The sequence below is a fragment of the Salmo trutta genome, chromosome 38 (assembly GCF_901001165.1).
Source record: "Salmo trutta chromosome 38, fSalTru1.1, whole genome shotgun sequence".
Lineage (NCBI taxonomy): Eukaryota > Metazoa > Chordata > Actinopteri > Salmoniformes > Salmonidae > Salmo > Salmo trutta.
Window position 1 is genome coordinate 28,643,470 of NC_042994.1, and position 22,150 is coordinate 28,665,619.

A 22,150-nucleotide genomic window follows, 5' to 3' on the forward strand; every position below is an offset into this window, starting at 1 on the left:
AGATGGGAAAATGGAGATTGTAATTGGGTCTACTTCTTTCATCATTGTCTCTGTATTGTGACTTCACCGGTAAGTTAGACAACTGTCTAATTCCAACAACTCTGTGACAAGTGCGGAATTAAGTTGAATTTAATAGTTTAGGTATTTTTCTGTTTTGGTTACCTTAAATATATTTTAGTACTGTGCATTTGATTTCAAGTATTTTAGATAACTAATGACTGACAGTGAATGGTTGAATTATTGCCGCCATTGTTCAATGACGTACTAAATTCCATGTGTGTGTACGTGGTTAGTGGTGCGCAACAAAAAAAGGGGGGAAGATTTTCAGTGCAAAATGTCCAAATGACATCAGTTTGACCGGGGTTAAAGGAGAAAGAAAGCTGTGAAAATGAAACCCAATGTGTTTCTAATAAGATTGCAGTTCGGCTTCGATGCGTATTTTATGTGGTTGAAATAGTATCAGGTTTTCTGATGTTTAATGATGAAGATATCACCTCTACAGATGGTATCTAACTGAGCATTGCTTTCTCTCAAGATGCAGAAATAAAGAAATCCTATTTCTCCACACCTGTTCCCAAGTCCACATTTTGTCTGCATTTGGTGTATCATTTTACTGCAAGAAATGCTTAGTTCTGCAAGAGTTAATATTATGGGCTATGTGAGAAGTTATAGACCTACCAACAGATTTCCGTTTCCATGTAACCCATCTAAACAGTAGGCTACAGTTCCTTAACATGCCATAGCCCTATTGGAAGTCCCGTCTTGTGACTGTCGAATTGTACAAGCGCCTCCCAATCAGCACTTTCTTTTAACCACTTTACCACTTCTTTTCCAAACATTACTTTTCTGGCCCTCCCTTCTCTTTATTTTCAACTTGCCTTTTGCAGCATTTTGTCTTATTGAATTCAATTTTGACAATGTCCTTTTTTGCCTCTGTGGATTGACGTTAATAACTTGTTCTGCCAGTGTAGGCTATTTGGCGCGCGAACAGTTAAGCCCTACAGTTTAGATTTATACACTAATACTAGGTAGCCTAAATAATGAATGAAAAACCTCAATGTAAGCCTATATAAATTGCACAATAAATATACATTCATTGATTTTTTAAAGCTATTGTTTGTCTTTATTCAACCCACCCGCCCTTCAGCCACAACAATATTTAATGACCCCAATGCCGTCTGTCCGGTGCTGCGGGTTATGAGTCAACCCGCGCATCACTAGTGTGGTGCATATGCATTCGTGTGTGTGTGGTATGTATGTGTGTATGCGTGTGCATGTTCTTGTGCGTGTGTGTGTGGCTATTTCTGGTGTATGGAGTGTAACGTGCTTGATCAACATGTAGATACATGAACGTTAGACAATAATATCGTCCTGTTTGTATGAAACGCAATACGTTTTAACTTGACCTTGGTCTTCCAGATGCCGAGTGCCTGGTAATCAGTCCTGCCAGGCTGGTGGTGAAGTATGGAGACCCCAGCCTCCTCTAACTGCAGCTCAGATACCCCTGTACAAATGGGCTGGGAAGCCACCCAGGGAGGGACGGCTCTAACAGACAAGAAGGTGAAGTTCCTAAACTGGAGTGTGGACAGGTAAGAGAGGCAGACACAGCTGAGACTTTTAAAACACCTTTATTGTTTGACTTTACTGTTAGGTAGCTTCAATGGCCTAAATAAGGATCCACCACCTTTTTTAAATTTCCACCTATACGACATACCCAAATCAAACTGCCTGTAGCTCAGGACCTGAAGCAGGGATATGCATATTCTTGATATTATTTGAAAAGGAAACACTTTGAAGTTTGTGGAAATGTGAAAGGAATGTAGGAGAATAACATAATAGATTATCACAAAAGATAATACAAAGAAAAAACCAACCGTTCTTTTGTACCATCATTGTTGAAATGGAAGAGAAAGGCCATAATGTATTATTCCAGCCCAGGTGCAATTTAGATTTTGGCCACTAGATGGCAGCAGTGTATGTGCAACGTTTTAGACTGATCCAATGAACAATTGCATTTCTGTTAAAAATGGTGTATCAAGACTACCCAAATGTGCCTAATTTGTTTATTAATAACTTTTCATGTTCAAAATTGGGCACTCTCCTCAAACAATAGCATGGTATTCTTTCACAGTAATAGCTACTGTAAATTGGACAGTGCAGTTAGATTAACAAGAATTTAAGCTTTCTGCCAATATCAAATATGTCTATGTCCTGGGAAATGTTCTTGTTACTTACAACCTCGTGCTAATCGCATTAGCCTACGTTAGCTCAACCGTCCCGTGGATGGGACACCGATCCCGAAGAAGTCAATGAATGGTGTTACTGTTATTTTAGACATTTATTCATCTCTTCTGTTTTTTATTTTCATTGATTTATTTTAAATGCACTTTAAATGTTTCATTTGATTTAACAGTGTGACTGACTGGAATATCAAAACAACATGCTTCACAGAAGGAGGCCAGTGTAAGAAACAGCTGAACATCACAGTTTATAGTGAGTGACGTCTCTCTCTTATCTTCTCTGGTGTTTCTGAATGTATTCTTAGTATGGCTCTGCACTGTTAAATCACTGTGTGTGTGTGTGTGTGTGTGTGTTTCCATTCCTCCACAGAGCTTTCAGACAGTGTGTCCATGACAGGCCCCTCAGGTCCGATGGTTGAGGGGAAAGAGTACGAGTTTAAGTGTCTCATCCAGAAGGTCGCTCCAGGTAACAGTCTCAATGTGGCCTTCTACAAAGCCTCTGCCATCGTAGAAAGACAAAGACATTGTTATACGCACCAGATGTACCAAGCAGACCACCAAGGAACCTATTAGTGGGGAATATCCCCTGCTGTGGTCCCCCAGTAGAGGTGATGATGGGGCCCAGCTCTGGTGTTCAGCCCTGTTAGGACTGGGAGAACTGGGACCCCAACCTAATCCGGAATTGGAATCAGAGCCCTTCAACCTCACCGTGCACTGTGAGTCCATCTGTTTCTCTGTGACTCGACTGGTGAGTCTGTCTGCACTGTTCTCCTTTACTCTCGGTCTCTGCTCTCTTGGTTCTTTCTGCTCTCTCGGTCTCTCTCGGTCTCTCTGCTCTCTCTGCTCTCTCGGTCTCTCCCTGCTCTCTGTGTGTGTGTGTGTGTGTGTGAAAAGACTGGCGGTGAGAGGCCAGAGTGGGCTGGTGTGAAATATTGGGGGGAGGAAAACAGAACGATTGGACGGAGGGGAGAGAGGGCAGGGGGGAGGGAGAGAGGGCAGAGTGAGGGAGAGAGGGCAGAGTGAGGGAGAGAGGGCAGAGTGAGGGAGAGAGGGCAGGGGGAGGGAGAGAGGGCAGGGGGAGGGAGAGAGGGCAGGGGGGAGGGAGAGAGGGCAGGGGGGGAGGGAGAGAGGGCAGAGTGAGGGAGAGAGAGCAGGGGGAGGGGAGAGAGGGCAGGGGGAGGGAGAGAGGGCAGAGGGAGGGAGAGAGGGCAGGGGGAGGGAGAGAGGGCAGGGGGGAGGGAGAGAGGGCAGAGTGAGGGAGAGAGGGCAGAGTGAGGGAGAGAGGGCAGGGGGAGGGAGAGAGGGCAGGGGGAGGGAGAGAGGGCAGGGGAGGGAGAGAGGGCAGAGGGAGGGAGAGAGGGCAGGGGGAGGGAGAGAGGGCAGGGGGAGGGATAGACATCTGAGAATCTGCCTGAACACTACTTGAATGCAACATTACCAGAGACATTATAAACTCCTGGAAGGCTGCATCCCAAATGGCACCCTATTCCCTACATAGTGCACTACTTTACCCTGAGATACATCCCTAATGGCACCCTATTCCCTATGTAGTGCACTACTTTACCCTAACATACATCCCTAATGTCACCCTATTCCCCATATGGTCAAATGTAGTGCAATATATAGGGCAGGGGTAGGCAACCCAGTAACACTTTATCCATCTGTAGATGCTCTACAGACTATCTACTGACCCTAACCCTCACCTTAACCCTTATCTTAACCCTCACCTTAACCCTTATCTTGACCCTAACCCTCACCTTAACCCTTATCTTAACCCTAAACTTAACCCTAAACATAACCTTAACCGTAAATGTAGTAAGCTTCTGCTTATCAATGGATAGTTTGTTGATATTATGACCAACTGGATTATCCAAATAAAGTGTAACTGGCAACCCTGGTTCTGGAGGGCCACAGGCACTTCATGTTTTGATTTAAACCCACCTGGAAGACCAGGTGTTTTGAATTTAGGCTGAACTGAACTGATCAATTTAATGTTGTCTTTACGTATACTAAATAATATACAGTGCATTCGGAAAGTATTCAGACGCCTTCACTTTTTCAACATTTTGTTATGTAACAGACTTATTCTAAAATGGATTAAATCATTTTTTCCCCCTCATCAATCTCAACACAATACCCCATAATGACAAAGCAAAACAGGTTTTGGTAATCTTTTGCAAAAACATTTCTAATAAAAAACTGATCACATTTTCATAAGTATTCAGACCCTTTACTCAGTACTTTGTTAAAGCACCTTTGGCAGTGATTACAGCCTCGAGTCTTCTTTGGTATGACGGTACAAACTTGGCTCACGTGTATTTGGGGAGTTTCTCCCATTCTTCTCTGCAGATCCTGTCAAGTTCTATCAGGTTGGATGGGGAGCGTAGCTGCACAGCTATTTTCAGATCTCTCCAGAGATGTTTAATCTGGTTCAAGTCTGGGCTGTGGCTGGGCCATTCAAGGATATTCGGAAACTTTTTCCAAATCCACTCCTGCGTTGTCTTGGCCTTGTGCTTAGTGTCGTAGTCCTGTTGGAAGGCGAACCTTCGCCCCAGTCTGAGGTCCTGAGCGCCCTGGAGCAGGTTTTCATCAAGGATCTCTCTGTACTTTGCTCCATTCAATCACGTCTCGGAGATCTATGGACAATTCGTTCGACCTCAACTTGGTTTTTGCTCTGACATTCACTATCAACTGTGGGACCTTATGTACGAAGGTGTGTGCCTTTCCAAATCATGTCCAATCATTTGAATTTACCACAGGTGGACTCCAATCAAGTTGCAGAAACATCTGAAGGATGATCAATGGAAACAGGATGCACCTGAGCTCAATTTTGAGTCTCTTAGCAAAGGGTCTGAATGCTTTAAAAAAAAAAAATTTGTAAGCATTTCTAAAAGCCAGTTTTCGCTTTGTCATTATGGGCTATTGTGTGTAGATTGATGAGTAATTTATTTTATTTAATCAATTTTAGAATAAGCCTGTAACATAACATGTGGAAACGTGAAGGGGTCTGAATATTTTCCGAATGCACTGTATCAAACGTCAAATAATTGGCAAAAGATCATAATTGTGCTGCCTGTGTAATCACAGCCTAAACATCTGTTTCCCTCCTCAGCATGTTCCTGTCAGGCTGCTGGAAGTGCCATGGTGGCGGTGTTTCTCCTCCAGCTCATTCATTGGCTGTAAGACCACTTCCTGAACCCACTGATTGGCTGAATACATGTGATTATTTTCCAACCCCCTCCCACTGTGGCTGTCTGTCCACTTTCTGCTAACTATTGATTTATAATTGTCAGGTATATGTAGAGAGTCAGGAAGCAGGTGCAGAAGGACAGTTTGATAACGATGATGCTAGTTAAATGAACAAAACATGGGATGAGTACTGAACATGAAAACAAACCTCTACTGTCTGATGACTGAAGCTACTGAGGGCTACATGAAGGGAAGGTAGTCAAGATGATGATGAAGTCCAGGTGTGGGTAATGATGGGGAGCAGGTGTGGGTAATGATGGGGAGCAGGTGTGGGTAATGATGAGAAGGTATTATGATGGTTAGTAGACCGGCGACGTCGAGTGCTGGAGAGAGGGAGCGAGTTGGCGACCTGACCATATCCACATAGACATGTGAGTTATAGATCTGTCATTCTCATTGAAAGCAAGTCTAAGAAGCGGTAGATCTGTTCTACATGCGGTATTTCTATGCTCCCCTTTCTTAAGTTTCTTTTTTTTTCTGAGTGATTTCTGCATAGTGCAGCTTTGATTGATTACCATGACAACAATACTTTGATAGTATTACCTTGTACCTTTATAATTTTGCCTTATACATATAATGGAGTTAATTCATTTGACAATGTTATTACTTGCATTTGATTTCACGATCTCAGACCATTCTTGATGCCCATTCATTACTTCATTCTACATTTCCTTATCTTATGGAGTCAGATCAAATACAATTTACTATTTACTTTGTTCATATACAAATTACATTGTCTGATTATGGTGAGGACTTTTTGTTTAGTTTTTTGTCTCTTTTATTATCTGAGTATTGTATCAGTTTCAATAAATAACAACGTTTTTACTACTTTGCAAATATTTTGATTTTAAACGATGACTCATACTGTATATAAAACAATACATACACAAATACTGTATATGTGTATATACACCTACTGTGACGCCTGCTCCCGCTCTCCCTCTCTGCTCGAGGCTCCAGACTGCCTTCATCATGCACACCTGTCGCCATCATTACGCGCACCTGCGCTTCATCACCGGTCACCATCACGCGCAGCAGCGCATCATTGGACTCACCTGGACACCTTTCATTTCTGACTTCCGACTTCAGTCGGACAACTGGGAACTATGAAAGAAACGCGCTCATCCCATCCCATAACAGACACAATCACTGTCACCATGCAATCCTTCGTCTATACATTTCTGTGATGTTTTATGGTTGAAAGCAGGGTTCGAATTGAGGGGGTATGTGAGGATATAGGCCTTGTTATAGAGATGTCCAAAAAGCATATGCTACCACTTGTTTGCTTAGCTATAGGAAAAGCAACGGTCCAGATTTTATAAGCGATCTAGACTATAACAATGGTAATCTCCACGATTATTTCCGCAGTCTACTAGCCTATCGAAGGTCTTGCGCATCCTAAACATCACAGGAAATGTGGTTGGTTTATTAAATGCTCTGCAATGTAGAGCTATGCCTAATGCAAAATACCAAAAAGTTAGAATAGGTATGGATCTATGCATCGACCAAACAGTTTAACAGATAAAAACATGTATTATTCAGGAGAATCCCATTGAATCAGGCTATGCATTTCAGTGCAGTTGCGTTGTCACTCACTAAACGGAACCGAAAACACCCCAGCCTGTTTTGATCACAGACCATGATGAAGCCTGAACATTTAAGCTGCTTGTCATTGATTTAGCCCACAATTGCCAACAGATTTGATACACATGAATTGACAAACAAAAGCCTGACTAGGATCCCGATTTTCCCCCCACGTCATATGTTTTTACCAATTAGGCTAAATGTATTCCTATTCATTTGCATAGGCTAACCATTGCGATTGATGTTATTTACCATCTTCTGCTTTTTATGAATAAACAGGCATAGTGTAAACAATATAATTTCAATGCCCTCCACACACACATTGTTACTTACCTTACAGATCACAAAGTGAGCTAATTTCCACTCCATATGAAAATACATTTGATTCATACACTGGCTTGTCTGGCTGTCATGTTTTCATTTTAAACAGGCATTCCCTTAATCTACACAAAGTATTTTAGTCCTCAATTATGATTAAAGCTCATTAGTACACCCTTGTGGTTGAATATATATATATATATATGTGTATGTATGTATGTCTTATGATGCAATGAATAATGTTGAACTAACAAATACCATCAAGGGATAGTTACAATTTACAATAACGAACACCTTATGAAACAGCTGTGAAAACAATCTAGCAATATTTTAGACTTAAATACATAACCATTGATATTTATTTGGTACATGTGTGTCAATTTACTTTCAGATTGTATGTACACTCACATGGCAGTCAGACTGAAATACAAAATTCTGGTGTGTGGAATAGAGAAGAGGTGGGTATTGTGTGAATGGGAGGTTCTGCCTGTCACTTGTTTTTCAGCAGGTAGTGGACTCGAAGAGGGAAACTGCAAAGTCCAGGTGCTGCTGCCCTCTTTGTTCTGAGTGTTTGCAGTGCTAGTGTTTTTAGCTAATCTGTGCAGCTCACATGATGTGCCCAGTATGATAGTTGTCCTGCTCTTACTTAGCAGATAATGACAACTTGACAATAACAGTAGCTGATGTAATGAAAAGTTGGAGGGTGGTTGGTAAAGGAGGACGTCAGGTGGATCTGGGTGTTGGGCAGAACCCCCTAGGTCCTGGAGAACAGGAGCAGAGTAAAGGGAACAGGGTAGGAGACAGACGTAAACAAGAAAACAATCTAGAGGTGAAATAAAGGCACACCTATTTAGACGAGGTGCTGGCTATAAAGGAGAGCCGCACACTCTAGGAGCTCAGATGCAAAAATATTTATGTCCAACGTTTCGACAGACAAGCTGTCTTCATCAGGGTATAATAACTCGTTTATATAGTGTCAAAAGACACACACACACAGGTGCTGTAATCATGGCCGGGTTTTGCCTGATATCATTGGTTAATTCTCAAATATTAAAATAGCATACAAAAAACATAAATTATATCATATATATATATATATATATATATATATATATATATATAGATACACACACACACATGCTGTCATCAAGGCAAAGGGTGGCTACTTTGAAGAATCTAGAATATATTTAGATTTGTTTCATGCTTTTTAGTTTTTTTGGTTAAGTGTGGTTTTGATGTCTTCACTATTATTCTACAATGTAGAATTGTTTAATTTTTTTAAATAAAGAAAAACCCTTGAATGAGTAGGCGTGTCCAAACTTTTGACTGGTACTGTATATATTCCATGCAACAAAACATATTTTCGGAAATACTTTTCAGAGCAATAAATGCAATAGATTTGGTTTTATCTGAGTACATTTAGCATGATGAAAATACATATCCATATTATGTTTTGTATGAGAGGTCATTGATATGTTATTAAAATATATGATCATGTGTTCACATTTATATATGGGTTTTAAATATATTATAATATATTTTAACATATGTCACGTTCGTTTATATGTATAAGGCCAGCTATGACTTTTCCATATGGGTGCTCTGTACCAATAACAAGGGTAGTCAGTGCCAAGGGTAGTCAGTACCAAGGCCAAGGGTAGTAAGTGCCAAGGCCAAGGGTAGTCAGTACCGAGGGTAGTCAGTACCAAGGCCAAGGGAAGTAAGTGCCAAGGCCAAGGGTAGTCAGTACCAAGCGTAGTCAGTACCAAGGCCAAGGGTAGTCAGTACCAAGGGTAGTCAGTACCAAGGCCAAGGGTAGTCAGTACCAAGCGTAGTCAGTACCAAGGCCAAGGGTAGTCAGTACCAAGGCCAAGGGTAGTCAGTACCAAGCGTAGTCAGTACCAAGGCCAAGGGTAGTCAGTGCCAAGGGTAGTGAGTACCATGGCTAATGGTAGTCTGTACCAAGCGTAGTCAGTACCAAAGCCAATGGTAGTCAGTACCAAGGGTAGTCAGTACCAAGGCCAATGGTAGTCTGTACCAAGGGTAGTCAGTACCAAGGCCAATGGTAGTCTGTACCAAGGGTAGTCAGTACCAAGGGTAGTCAGTACCAAGGGTAGTCAGTACCAAGGCCAATGGTAGTCTGTACCAAGGGTAGTCTGTACCAAGGGTAGTCAGTACCAAGGCCAATGGTAGTCTGTACCAAGGGTAGTCTGTACCAAGGGTAGTCAGTACCAAGGGTAGTCAGTACCATGGCCAAGGGTGTTCATGTCCCAAATGGCACACTATTCCCTACATACTACTTTTAACCAGAGCTTTAACTTTTTCTGTTTCATGCCTCATCCTGCCTCTCCACTTCCAGAAGCAGTAGTCCTGCTGTTTCTGATGGATAGAAACTTGATGTGTGTGTGTGTGTGTTTGTATTTCCCTTCTGATAAGAAACTCTCTCTTCCTCTGAGTAAACACGTACCACTCAGAGAAGGCGGGTGCTGGATGAGTGAAAAAGAACGAAGGGGTAGTGAGTGAGGTTGAAAAAGTTAGAGGATGGAGGGAGAGAGGGCGGAGAGAGAGAGAGAGCAGAGGGAGGGAGAGAGGGAGCAGAGGGAGGGAGAGGTACATCTGAGAATCTCACTGAACACTACTTGAATGCAACATTAACAGAGACGTTATAAACTCCTGGAAGATGAGTCCCAAACAGCACCCTATTCCCTATGTGGTGCAAGGCCACTGGTCAAACGTAGTGCACTATATAGGGAATAGGGTGCCATTTGGGACAAGTATTGAAGGAGGAGGAGGGCTGACATTACAGAGAGGTAGTTCAGGAATGTTGTGTGTGTTCGTGTGATGTGATTTGACAGTGTGGAATATCAAACCTACATGCTACACAGAAGGAGGCCAGTGTCAGAAACAGCTGAACATCACAGTTTATAGTGAGTGACGTCTCTCGTCTTCACTGGTGTTTCTTTATCATTTTTTCTCTCCCTTTTTCTCCCCAATTTCGTGATATCTAATTGGTAGTTACAGTCTGTCCCATCGCTGTAACTCCCGTACTGACTCGAGAGAGGCGAAGGTCGAGAGCCGTGCGTCCTCCGAAACACGACCCTGCCAAGCCGCACTGCTTCTTGACACAATGCCCACTTAACCTGGAAGCCAGCCGCACCAACGTGTCGGAGGAAACACCGTGCACCTGACTGTGTTAGCGTGCACTGCGCCCGGCCCACCACAGGAGTCACTAGTCCCTGCCGGCCAAACCCTCCCCTAACCTGGACGACGCTGAGCCAATTGTGCGCCGCGCCATGGGTCTCCCAGTCGCGGCCGGCTGCGACAGAGCCTGGACTCGAACCCAGGATCTTTAGTGGCACAGCTAGCACTGCAATGCAGTGCCTTAGACCACTGTGCCACTCGGGAGGCCCCTTCACTGGTGTTTCTGAATGTACAGTATACTGCAGTATGACTCTGCACTGTTTAATCACTGTGTGTGTGTTTCCATTCCTCCACAGAGCTTCCAGACAGTGTGTCCATCAGCTATTGGCTGTAGCCTCCACCCTCTAGTCTAATGGATGAGGGGGATCAGGACCAGCTACAGTGTGTCCATCAGCTATTGGCTGCAGCCTCCACCCTCTGGTCTAATGGATGAGGGGGATCAGGACCAGCTACAGTGTGTCCATCAGCTATTGGCTGCAGCCTCCACCCTCTGGTCTAATGGTTGAGGGGGATCAGGACCAGCTACAGTGTGTCCATCAGCTATTGGCTGCAGCCTCCACCCTCTGGTCTAATGGATGAGGGGGATCAGGACCAGCTACAGTGTGGTGAACATGGTACTGCTCCCATTGACAGCCTCACTGTGACCTTCTACTGGCTCCAAGAGTGTTGAACAGACAACTATTCACACAACAGCCATTTTATTTTGGGGGGTGACGGCTTTTTCTGAGGACTTCTTCCCTAGTTGTGGTGATGATTTGATTGTGACTGACAGGAAGATCAAACCTTTGTGCTTCACAGAAACAGCTGGACATTAAAGTTTATAGTGATGGTAGCTGTTTCTGGAAGACTTCTTCCTTAGTAGTGCTGATGATGAGCCCAGTTCTGGTGTTCAAACTCAATTAAAAAAAGCTATTATGCATCGAAACCACTTCACACTCAAACGTTACAACGTTTGGTTTATGACAAATCAAAGATAATATTTGGTTATGATCAGCTTATAGGCTACTTCCCTAAGTCAAATTCAGCATGGGTCTACAATACTTCTACACTGTTCGAGTATTGGTACAAAGCAAAAAAAACGCTCTGGTCCTGCCTGTTACCAACATGCTCCTCTTAAGAATAAAGCAACACAGTTTATAAAGTTACCATCATGCTTCATCTATTGTATAGTTCCAGTTCCATGGGGTATAACAGTCTGACATCAAACATTAATAACAAGCCAGGTCGTATAGCTTCCTCAAAACACATGTTATCCACTGCTTCCATCCACCACCAACCACAGCTGAATCTACTTTTCCAGCTTGCTTTATTTCAACGGATGGCCTCATTTCATTGTTTAGTGGTTGATGAGCACCTGAGACGTTATATCCCTACATTTCCTTCATACAGCTGAGTTTGAATGTAACTATGTAACTATGGCAGCACCCAAGGGCGCAGAAGTCACCTGTTTTTGTTTGCTAACTGATATGATATAATGTTTGGAGGTGTGACTTGTTGGAGGCGTGGCCTTAAAATCGCTCAGTGTGGACACCAGTGGGAGGAAGTGTCATGCCAGATCGTCTGGTATGTTGAGCATGTTGACAATAAAGATTAAACGCTGCCAGTTCTGTAGTCTTAATGAGACTGACATAAAATCATGTTATACCAAATAGATTGTTAGGGTTCTATTTTCAAGACAGTGAGCATTTCATCACGATATTGTGACACAAATGAATTGCAGAATTAGATGTACTTACTCTTTCTCTCTCTTACTCTCTATCCTTTATCTCTTACTCTTTATCTCTCTTACAGTAGCTTACAGGGAGGATATCTGGGGGGCTTGAGGTACCGGAACGCATGAGAAAAAAAGTGTCAATCACACCGTAGCAGCGCAACAGAGTTAAACACCCAAGCAGCATACTATATATGGTGGTGAAATGGACAGCGCTCTTCAAGGTGCTCATTCCTTCAAACCATTATAGACGTCACTGCTGAATACCCGTCATATGCATAGCCTATACGAGGGGTATTCAACTCTTACCCTACGAGGTCCGGAGCCTGCTGGTTTTCTGTTCTATCTAATTATTGATTGCACACACCAGGTGTCCCAGGTGTAAAGCAGTCCCTGATTAGAGGGGAACAATGAAAAAAAGTACAGTGGAACTGGCTTCAAGATCCAGAGTTGAGTTTGAGGGGCCTGTAGTATCCCAACCTACTCGAGTATAGTTTACACAAGTCCGAATTTCTTATAGCCTAATTTTTGAGACATCAATGTACAGAAACATGTTTAGACGTCACTGCAGAACACGGGCCATATGCATATGAACACATCCTCTGCTGTGGACCAAGAAATCAATGTAACAGTAGAACAAATATCACAATATCAGAATATAACTTCAAATAAAATACATCAATGTAACACACATTCTGCTGTGGGGCTTTACAACACATCAATGTAACAGTAGAACAAATATCACAATATAACTTCAAATGAAATACATCAATGTAGGCTACAGCAGAACACATATGAGGATATATAGGCCTCCATATGTTATAATATGACGCACATTCACCTTAACTTCACAGTACAGAATTGTGTTCCTGTCTTAGTTTTCTAAACCTCCACAATGACTTCCCCCATGTCAAGTCCATTTAACTCCTGACAGTCAATTTGTTGTGGCTGTGACATTTATACTCTTTGTAAGTCTGTTTGAAAGACTTCATTTTGAGTGTTAACTATAAACTGGATGTACTCTTTAGCTTTGTCTACAATGCTTGCTGCCACTAAATGCACCTTGGTTAGGGCATGTTCAATTTCTTGCTCAAAGCCATGAGAGGGCCTGTGACTGTGACGTTTAGCCTCTTGTAAGGCTGTCAGGAAGACTGTATGTTTTTCTCTCTCTGTCAGATCTAATCAACTTCCTGCCCTGCAGATTCACTTCCTCTGTTTAGCGACCCAGCGACACCTCTAACCTAAACAACACTTGATTATAGACTACTGTCCTTATTTGTCTCTCTCTGTGTTATCTATCTCTCAGATAGATTGGGCACCAGTGTCAATGATAGAATTATGTGTATGACAATGCAGATGTTGGTTGACTGGTTGATATATCTGGCCTCCCGCCTATAGCCTCTTCCTCTCCACCCCGCTCTCTATCTTCTCCTATTGTCCCATGCAATCTATACTCTTGTTTATGCTTTGGGCGAGTGCACTGCAGTTCTCCCTCGAGTTCGTGACCCCGACTATGAATACCACTGCTGTAGATAATAGAAGACTCTGAGAGAGAGAGAGGAGGAAGAGGAGGGGTCGTTGGGGTGTTTTCCAGTAAAGAATACTTTCACTTTCAACGGTCTTCTGAAAAACAGAAGTGCGAGCGCATTTCTTCTTCAACTCGTCTAACAGAATAGCGGAATACTTCACCGAGGGACGTTCGTTGATAGTTAGATGGAAAATGGAGATTGTAATTGGTCTACTTCTTTCATCATTGTCTCTGTATTGTGACTTCACCGGTAAGTTAGACAACTGTCTAATTCCACAACTCTGTGACAAGTGCGGAATTAAGTTGAATTTAATAGTTTAGGTATTTTTCTGTTTTGTTACCTTAAATATATTTTAGTACTGTGCATTTGATTTCAAGTATTTTAGATAACTAATGACTGACAGTGAATGGTTGAATTATTGCCGCCATTGTTCAATGACGTACTAAATTCCATGTGTGTGTAGGTGTTAGTGGTGCGCAACAAAAAAAAGGGGGAAATATTTTCAGTGCAAAATGTCCAAATGACATCAGTTTGACCGGTTGTAAAGGAGAAAGAAAGCTGTGAAAATGAAACCCAATGTGTTTCTAATAAGATTGCAGTTCGGCTTCGATGCGTATTTTATGTGGTTGAAATAGTATCAGGTTTTCTGATGTTTAATGATGAAGATATCACCTCTACAGATGGTATCTAACTGAGCATTGCATTCTCTCAAGATGCAGAAATAAAGAAATCCTATTTCTCCACACCTGTTCCCAAGTCCACATTTTGTCTACATTTGGTGTATCATTTTACTGCAAGAAATGCTTAGTTCTGCAAGAGTTAATATTATGGCTATGTGAGAAGTTATAGACCTACCAACAGATTTCCGTTTCCATGTAACCCATCTAAACAGTAGGCTACAGTTCCTTAACATGCCATAGCCCTATTTGAAGTCCCGTCTTGTGACTGTCGAATTTATACAGCGCCTCCCAATCAGCACTTTCTTTTACCACTTTACCACTTCTTTTCCAAACATTACTTTTCTGGCCCTCCCTTCTCTTTATTTTCAACTTGCCTTTTGCAGCATTTTGTCTTATTGAATTCAATTTTGACAATGTCCTTTTTGCCTCTGTGGATTGACGTTAATAACTTGTTCTGCCAGTGTAGGCTATTTGGCGCGCGAACAGTTAAGCCCTACAGTTTAGATTTATACACTAATACTAGGTAGCCTAAAATAATGAATGAAAAACCTCAATGTAGCCTATATAAATTGCACAATAAATATACATTCATTGATTTTTTTAAAGCTATTGTTTGTCTTTATTCAACCCACCCGCCCTTCAGCCACACAATATTTAATGACCCCAATGCCGTCTGTCCGGTGCTGCGGGTTATGAGTCAACCCGCGCATCACTAGTGTGTGCATATGCATTCGTGTGTGTGTGGTATGTATGTGTGTATGCGTGTGCATGTTCTTGTGCGTGTGTGTGTGGCTATTTCTGGTGTATGGAGTGTAACGTGCTTGATCAACATGTAGATACATGAACGTTAGACAATAATATCGTCCTGTTTTGTATGAAAAGCAATACACGTTTTAACTTGACCTTGGTCTTCCAGATGCTGAGTGCCTGGTGATCAGTCCTGCCAGGCTGGTGGTGAAGTATGGAGACCCAGCCTCCTCTAATTGCAGCTCAGATACCCCTGTACAAATGGGCTGGGAAGCCACCCAGGGAGGGATGGGTCTAACAGACAAGGAGGTGAAGTCCCTAAACTGGAGTGTGGACAGGTAAGAGGGGCAGACACAGCTGAGACTTTTAAAACACCTTTATTGTTTGACTTTACTGTTATGTAGCTTCAATGGCCTAAATAAGGATCCGCCCCCTTTTTTCAATTTCCACCTATAACGACATACCCAAATCGAACTGCCTGTAGCTCAGGACCTGAAGCAGGGATATGCATATTCTTGATATTATTTGAAAAGGAAACACTTTGAAGTTTGTGGAAATGTGAAAGGAATGTAGGAGAATAACATAATAGATTATCACAAAAGATAATACAAAGAAAAAACCAACCGTTCTTTTGTACCATCATTGTTGAAATGGAAGAGAAAGGCCATAATGTATTATTCCAGCCCAGGTGCAATTTAGATTTTGAACACTAGATGGCAGCAGTGTATGTGCAACGTTTTAGACTGATCCAATGAACAATTGCATTTCTGTTGAAATGTTGTATCAAGACTACCCAAATGTGCCTAATTATTTATTAATAACTTTTCATGTTCAAAATTGGGCACTCTCCTCAAACAATAGCATGGTATTCTTTCATAGTAATAGTTACTGTAAATTGGACAGTGCAGTTAGATTAACAAGAATTTAAGCTTTCTGCCAATATCAAATATGTCTATGTCCTGGGAAATGTTCTTGTTACTTACAACCTCGTGCTAATCGCATTAGCCTACGTTAGCTCAACTGTCCCGTGGACGGGACACCGATCCCGAAGAAGTCAATGAATGGTGTTACTGTTATTTTAGACATTTATTCATCTCTTCTGTTTTTTATTTTCATTGATTTATTTTAAATGCACTTTAAATGTTTCATTTGATTTAACAGTGTGACTGACTGGAATATCAAACCAACATGCTTCACAGAAGGAGGCCAGTGTAAGAAACAGCTGGACATCACAGTTTATAGTGAGTGACGTCTCTCTCTTATCTTCTCTGGTGTTTCTGAATGTATTCTTAGTATGGCTCTGCACTGTTAAATCACTGTGTGTGTGTGTGTGTGTGTGTGTTTCCATTCCTCCACAGAGCTTTCAGACAGTGTGTCCATGACAGGCCCCTCAGGTCCGATGGTTGAGGGGAAAGAGTACGAGTTTAAGTGTCTCATCCAGAAGGTCGCTCCAGGTAACAGTCTCAATGTGGCCTTCTACAAAGCCTCTGCCATCGGTAGAAAGACAAAGACATTGTTATACGCACCAGATGTACCAAGGCAGACCACCAAGGAACCTATTAGTGGGGAATATCCCCTGCTGTGGTCCCCCAGTAGAGGTGATGATGGGGCCCAGCTCTGGTGTTCAGCCCTGTTAGGACTGGGAGAACTGGGACCCCAACCTAATCCGGAATTGGAATCAGAGCCCTTCAACCTCACCGTGCACTGTGAGTCCATCTGTTTCTCTGTGACTCGACTGGTGATGTCTGTCTGCACTGTTCTCCTTTACTCTCGGTCTCTGCTCTCTTGGTCTTTCTGCTCTCTCGGTCTCTCTCGGTCTCTGCTCTCTCTGCTCTCTCGGTCTCTCCCTGCTCTCTGTGTGTGTGTGTGTGTGTGTGTGTGTGTGTGTGTGTGTGTGTGTGTGTGTGTGTGTGTGTGTGTGTGTGTGTGTGTGTGTGTGTGTGTGTGTGTGTGAAAAGAGTGGGGGTGAGAGGCCAGAGTGGGCTGGTGTGAAATATTGGGGGGAGGAAAACAGAACGATTGGACGGAGGGGAGAGAGGGCAGGGGGAGGGAGAGAGGGCAGGGGGGGAGGGAGAGAGGGCAGGGGGAGGGAGAGAGGGCAGGGGGAGGGAGAGAGGGCAGGGGGAGGGAGAGAGGGCAGGGGGAGGGAGAGAGGGCAGAGGGAGGGAGAGAGGGCAGAGGGAGGGAGAGAGGGCAGGGGGAGGGAGAGAGGGCAGGGGGAGGGATAGACATCTGAGAATCTGCCTGAACACTACTTGAATGCAACATTACCAGAGACATTATAAACTCCTGGAAGTCTGCATCCCAAATGGCACCCTATTCCCTACATAGTGCACTACTTTACCCTGAGATACATCCCTACTGGCACCCTATTCCCTATGTAGTGCACTACTTTACCCTAACATACATCCCTAATGTCACCCTATTCCCCATATGGTCAAATGTAGTGCAATATATAGGGCAGGGGTAGGCAACCCAGTAACACTTTATCCATCTGTAGATGCTCTACAGACTATCTACTGACTCTAACCCTCACCTTAACCCTTATCTTAACCCTCACCTTAACCCTTATCTTGACCCTAACCCTCACCTTAACCCTTATCTTAACCCTAAACTTAACCCTAAACATAACCTTAACCGTAAATGTAGTAAGCTTCTGCTTATCAATGGATAGTTTGTTGATATTATGACCAACTGGATTATCCAAATAAAGTGTAACTGGCAACCCTGGTTCTGGAGGGCCACAGGCACTTCATGTTTTTGATTTAAACCCACCTGGAAGACCAGGTGTGTTGAATTTAGGCTGAACTGAACTGATCAATTTAATGTTGTCTTTACGTATACTTGTTGTTTTCACTTCATATTCACTCATTAATCAACTTGTTTATCATCTCTTTCTCTATCTCCCATGAATCTTTCTCCCTCATTCTCTCTCTCTCGTTCTCTCTCCCTCCCCCTCTCAACCTCTCTCTCTCGTTCTCTTTCTCACTATAATTCCCTCTCCCTCCCTCTCCTTCTCTCTCCGTCTCTCTCTCTCTCTCTCCCGCCCTCTCTCTCCCGCCCTCTCTCTCTCCCACCCTCTCTTTCTCCCACCCTCTCTTCTAGACAAGCCTCAGATCACTATGAGTCCTGGATGTTTCTCCAAGAACATCACAGAGGGCGACACCCTATCACTGGCATGTAGTGCAAAGGGTAACCCCGCCCCCTCCTACGATTGGTTACACCCCCAATCCGCCCCCGCCCCCAACACCACAGAAGAGAGATCCGTAGTGACCATCACCAACATAGCCAAGTCTGACTCTGGAGAGTACACCTGCATCGCCAGAAACCCCCTGGGACACAGCACCTGTACTGTTAACGTGGAGGTCACAGGTGAGATGGATGGATGGATGATTGGTTGGATGTTTGGTTGGCAGGTAGGTTGATAGATTCGTCCGTCGGTCTCAGTCGGGGGTCGTTCAGGGTCGTTCGGGGGTAGTTCAGGGTCGTTTGGGGGTCGTTCGGGGTCAGTTGGGCGAGAAGATCAATTTTTTTAAATTCAACAATAGAATTCACACCTCGTATAATGAAAACCTCCCGGGTGGCCGGGCTCTCCTCGTCATGAAAACCTCTCCCCTGTATAACCGTGCTCTCCTCGTCATGAAAACCTCTCCCCTGTGTAACTGTGCTCTCCTCGTCATGAAAACCTCTCCCCTGTGTAACCGTGCTCTCCTCGTCATGAAAACATCTCCCCTGTGTGACTGTGCTCTCCTCGTCATGAAAACATCTCCCCTGTGTAACTGTGCTCTCCTCGTCATGAAAACATCTCCCCTGTATAACCGTGCTCTCCTCGTCATGAAAACCTCTCCCCTGTGTAACCGTGCTCTCCTTGTCATGAAAACCTCTCCCCTGTGTAACTGTGCTCTCCTCGTCATGAAAACCTCTCCCCTGTGTAACCGTGCTCTCCTTGTCATGAAAACCTCTCCCCTGTGTAACTGTGCTCTCCTCGTCATGAAAACCTCTCCCCTGTGTAACCGTGCTCTCCTCGTATAATGAAAACCTCTCCCCTGTGTAACCGTGCTCTCCTCGTCATGAAAACATCTCCCCTGTGTAACCGTGCTCTCCTCGTATAATGAAAACCTCTCCCCTGTGTAACCGTGCTCTCCTCGTCATGAAAACCTCTCGCCTGTGTAACCGTGCTCTCCTCGTATAATGAAAACCTCTCCCCTGTGTGACTGTGCTCTCCTCGTCATGAAAAGTTCATCTCTGGAATTGAAGAGGAGCATCCCAACATGGAAACACTAACGCCGAATAAAAGCCCCATAGCTCCAATGTGATATCAACTTTCACATAATCATTGGTGTTACTCAATACAAGCGTTGTGATTTTGACATTCCAGGTGTGTTTATGTTATTTGAAACCCAACACAGCTCATTACTATACGATGTGTCTATTCTATAGTTGAATTGTGAATAATTCTCCCCCCCCCCCCCCCCCCCACATTCTGTTAACATAGAGTAGGGCTCTCCAACCCTGTTCCTGGAGAGCTACCATCCTGTAGGTTTATACTCCAACCCTGTTCCTGGAGAGATACCCTCCTGTAGGTTTATACTCCAACCCTGTTCCTGGAGAGATATCCTCCTGTAGGTTTATACTCCAACCCTGTTCCTGGAGAGATCCCCTCCTGTAGGTTTTAACTCAAGCCCAGTTGTAACTAACCTGATTCATCTTATCAACCAGCTAATTACTAGAATCAGGTGCGCTAGATTAGGGTTGGAGTGAAAACCGACAGGAGGGTATCTCTCCAGGAACAGGGTTGGAGTATAAACCTACAGGACAGTAGCTCTCCAGGAACAGAGTTGGAGATAAAAACCTACAGGATGGTAGCTCTCCAGGAACAGAGTTGGAGAGACCTAGAGGGAAAATAGAGAATTTCCTGTTAACCTGGAGTTCTGTTCAGTAGACATGAAACAGAAAAACACACTGATGTAGTCTCTGATAGGGCAGCACTAACACTGATGTAGTCTCTGATAGGGCAGCACTAACACTGATGTGGTCTCTGACAGGGCAGCATAAACACTGATGTAGTCTCTGATAGGGCAGCACTAACACTGATGTGGTCTCTGATAGGGCAGCATAAACACTGATGTAGTCTCTGATAGGGAGCATAAACACTGATGTAGTCTCTGACAGGGCAGCATAAACACTGATGTAGTCTCTGATAGGGCAGCACTAACACTGATGTGGTCTCTGATAGGGCAGCATAAACACTGATGTAGTCTCTGATAGGGAGCATAAACACTGATGTAGTCTCTGATAGGGCAGCACTAACACTGATGTAGTCTCTGATAGGGCAGCACTAACACTGATGTAGTCTCTGATAGGGCAGCACTAACACTGATGTAGTCTCTGATAGGGCAGCACTAACACTGATGTAGTCTCTGATAGGGCAGCACTAACACTGATGTAGCCTCTGATAGGGCAGCACTAACACTGATGTAGTCTCTGATAGGGCAGCATAAACACTGATGTAGTCTCTGATAGGGCAGCACTAACACTGATGTAGCCTCTGAAAGGGCAACATTAACACTGATGTGGTCTCTGAAAGGGAAGCATAAACACTGATGTAGTCTCTGATAGGGCAGCACTAACACTGATGTAATCTCTGATAGGGCAGCATAAACACTGATGTAGTCTCTGATAGGGCAGCACTAACACTGATGTGGTCTCTGAAAGGGCAGCACTAACACTGATGTAGTCTCTGATAGGGCAGCACTAACACTGATGTAGTCTCTGATAGGGCAGCACTAACACTGATGTGGTCTCTGACAGGGCAGCATAAACACTGATGTAGTCTCTGATAGGGCAGCATAAACACTGATGTAGTCTCTGATAGGGCAGCACTAACACTGATGTAGTCTCTGATAGGGCAGCACTAACACTGATGTAGCCTCTGATAGGGCAGCATAAACACTGATGTGGTCTCTGAAAGGGCAGCATAAACACTGATGTAGTCTCTGATAGGGAGCATAAACACTGATGTAGTCTCTGATAGGGCAGCATAAACACTGATGTAGCCTCTGAAAGGGCAGCATAAACACTGATGTAGCCTCTGAAAGCGCAGCATTAACACTTATGTAGTCTCTGAAAGGGCAGTATGAACACTGATGTAGTCTCTGAAGGATGCAATGCTCATTTCCTCTCTCTGTTCCTTTAAACTTTGGGGTGGTTGTCTTGGTAACGGTAGGTCATGTGCAAAACACTTCAGAGTAAAACAAATCTAATTTGAGTGTCCTTGTATATGGAGGATGGGAATTGTATCATTACTGATATCCACATATGAATGTGGTATAAATCAAAACTCAAAAGGTAGGACTCGTGTCGGACTCATGTCGTTTTTTTTAGGTTTACACATTGGGGGAAAATATCAGATATACATCAGACATGCCAAATTATTGGCAGAAGATCAGAATTGGGCTGCCTGTGTAAACGCAGCCTAAACATCTGTTTCCCTCCTCAGGAGCTTCCTGTCAGGCTGCTGGAAGTGCCATGGTGGCTGTGCTGCTCCTCCAACTCATTCATTGGCTGTAAGACCACTTCCTGAACCCACTGATTGGCTGAATACATGTGATTATTTTTTTACAGCTGTGAGTGGGGGCTGTCTGTCCACTTTCTGCTGACTATTGATTCATTATTTTATTGATTGGTTGATTGGTTACCATGCCTACAATACTTTGATAATATTACCTTGTAACTTTATGATTTTGCATTATATACAGAACTAGTCAAATGTTTGGACCCACCTACACATTCAATGGTTTTTCCTTTATTTGTACTATTTTCTACATTGTAGATAGTGTGCACAGCTGTCATCAAGGCAAAGGGTGTCTACTTTAAAGAATCTACAATATA

At 43.5% G+C, this 22,150-nt stretch overlaps 1 protein-coding gene and 1 long non-coding RNA gene across 3 annotated transcripts; both read left to right on the plus strand.

Moving 5' to 3' along the window:
- The first annotated feature begins 1,478 nt into the window (after positions 1–1,478).
- LOC115178130 (vascular cell adhesion protein 1-like) lies at positions 1,479–22,150 on the plus strand. 2 transcript variants are annotated; one of them, XM_029739162.1, is made up of 6 exons: positions 13,841–14,081; positions 15,429–15,597; positions 16,421–16,500; positions 16,618–16,965; positions 18,365–18,631; positions 21,759–22,150. In XM_029739162.1, the coding sequence occupies exons 1-6, from the start codon at positions 14,024–14,026 to the stop codon at positions 21,827–21,829; spliced, it is 993 nt and encodes a 330-aa protein (XP_029595022.1). In that variant the 5' UTR covers positions 13,841–14,023; the 3' UTR covers positions 21,830–22,150. The 2 variants fall into 2 exon arrangements, with proteins under 2 accessions (XP_029595023.1, XP_029595022.1); XM_029739163.1 differs by lacking the exons at positions 13,841–14,081; positions 15,429–15,597 and adding an exon at positions 1,479–1,589.
- LOC115178133 (uncharacterized) lies at positions 2,796–6,317 on the plus strand. The gene is made up of 2 exons (XR_003872558.1): positions 2,796–2,956; positions 5,353–6,317. It is a non-coding gene; the product is annotated as an uncharacterized LOC115178133 (long non-coding RNA).

What these genes read in the sequence shown, in the direction of transcription:
- LOC115178130 (XM_029739162.1), top strand. Translation starts at nt 14,024, where the DNA reads ATGGAGATTGTAATTGGTCTACTTCTTTCATCATTGTCTCTGTATTGT. An exon ending in TCTGTATTGTGACTTCACCG is followed by an intron (nt 14,082 to 15,428) that starts GTAAGTTAGACA and finishes TTGGTCTTCCAG; the next exon opens with ATGCTGAGTGCCTGGTGATC. An exon ending in CTTCAACCTCACCGTGCACT is followed by an intron (nt 16,966 to 18,364) that starts GTGAGTCCATCT and finishes CCTCTCTTCTAG; the next exon opens with ACAAGCCTCAGATCACTATG.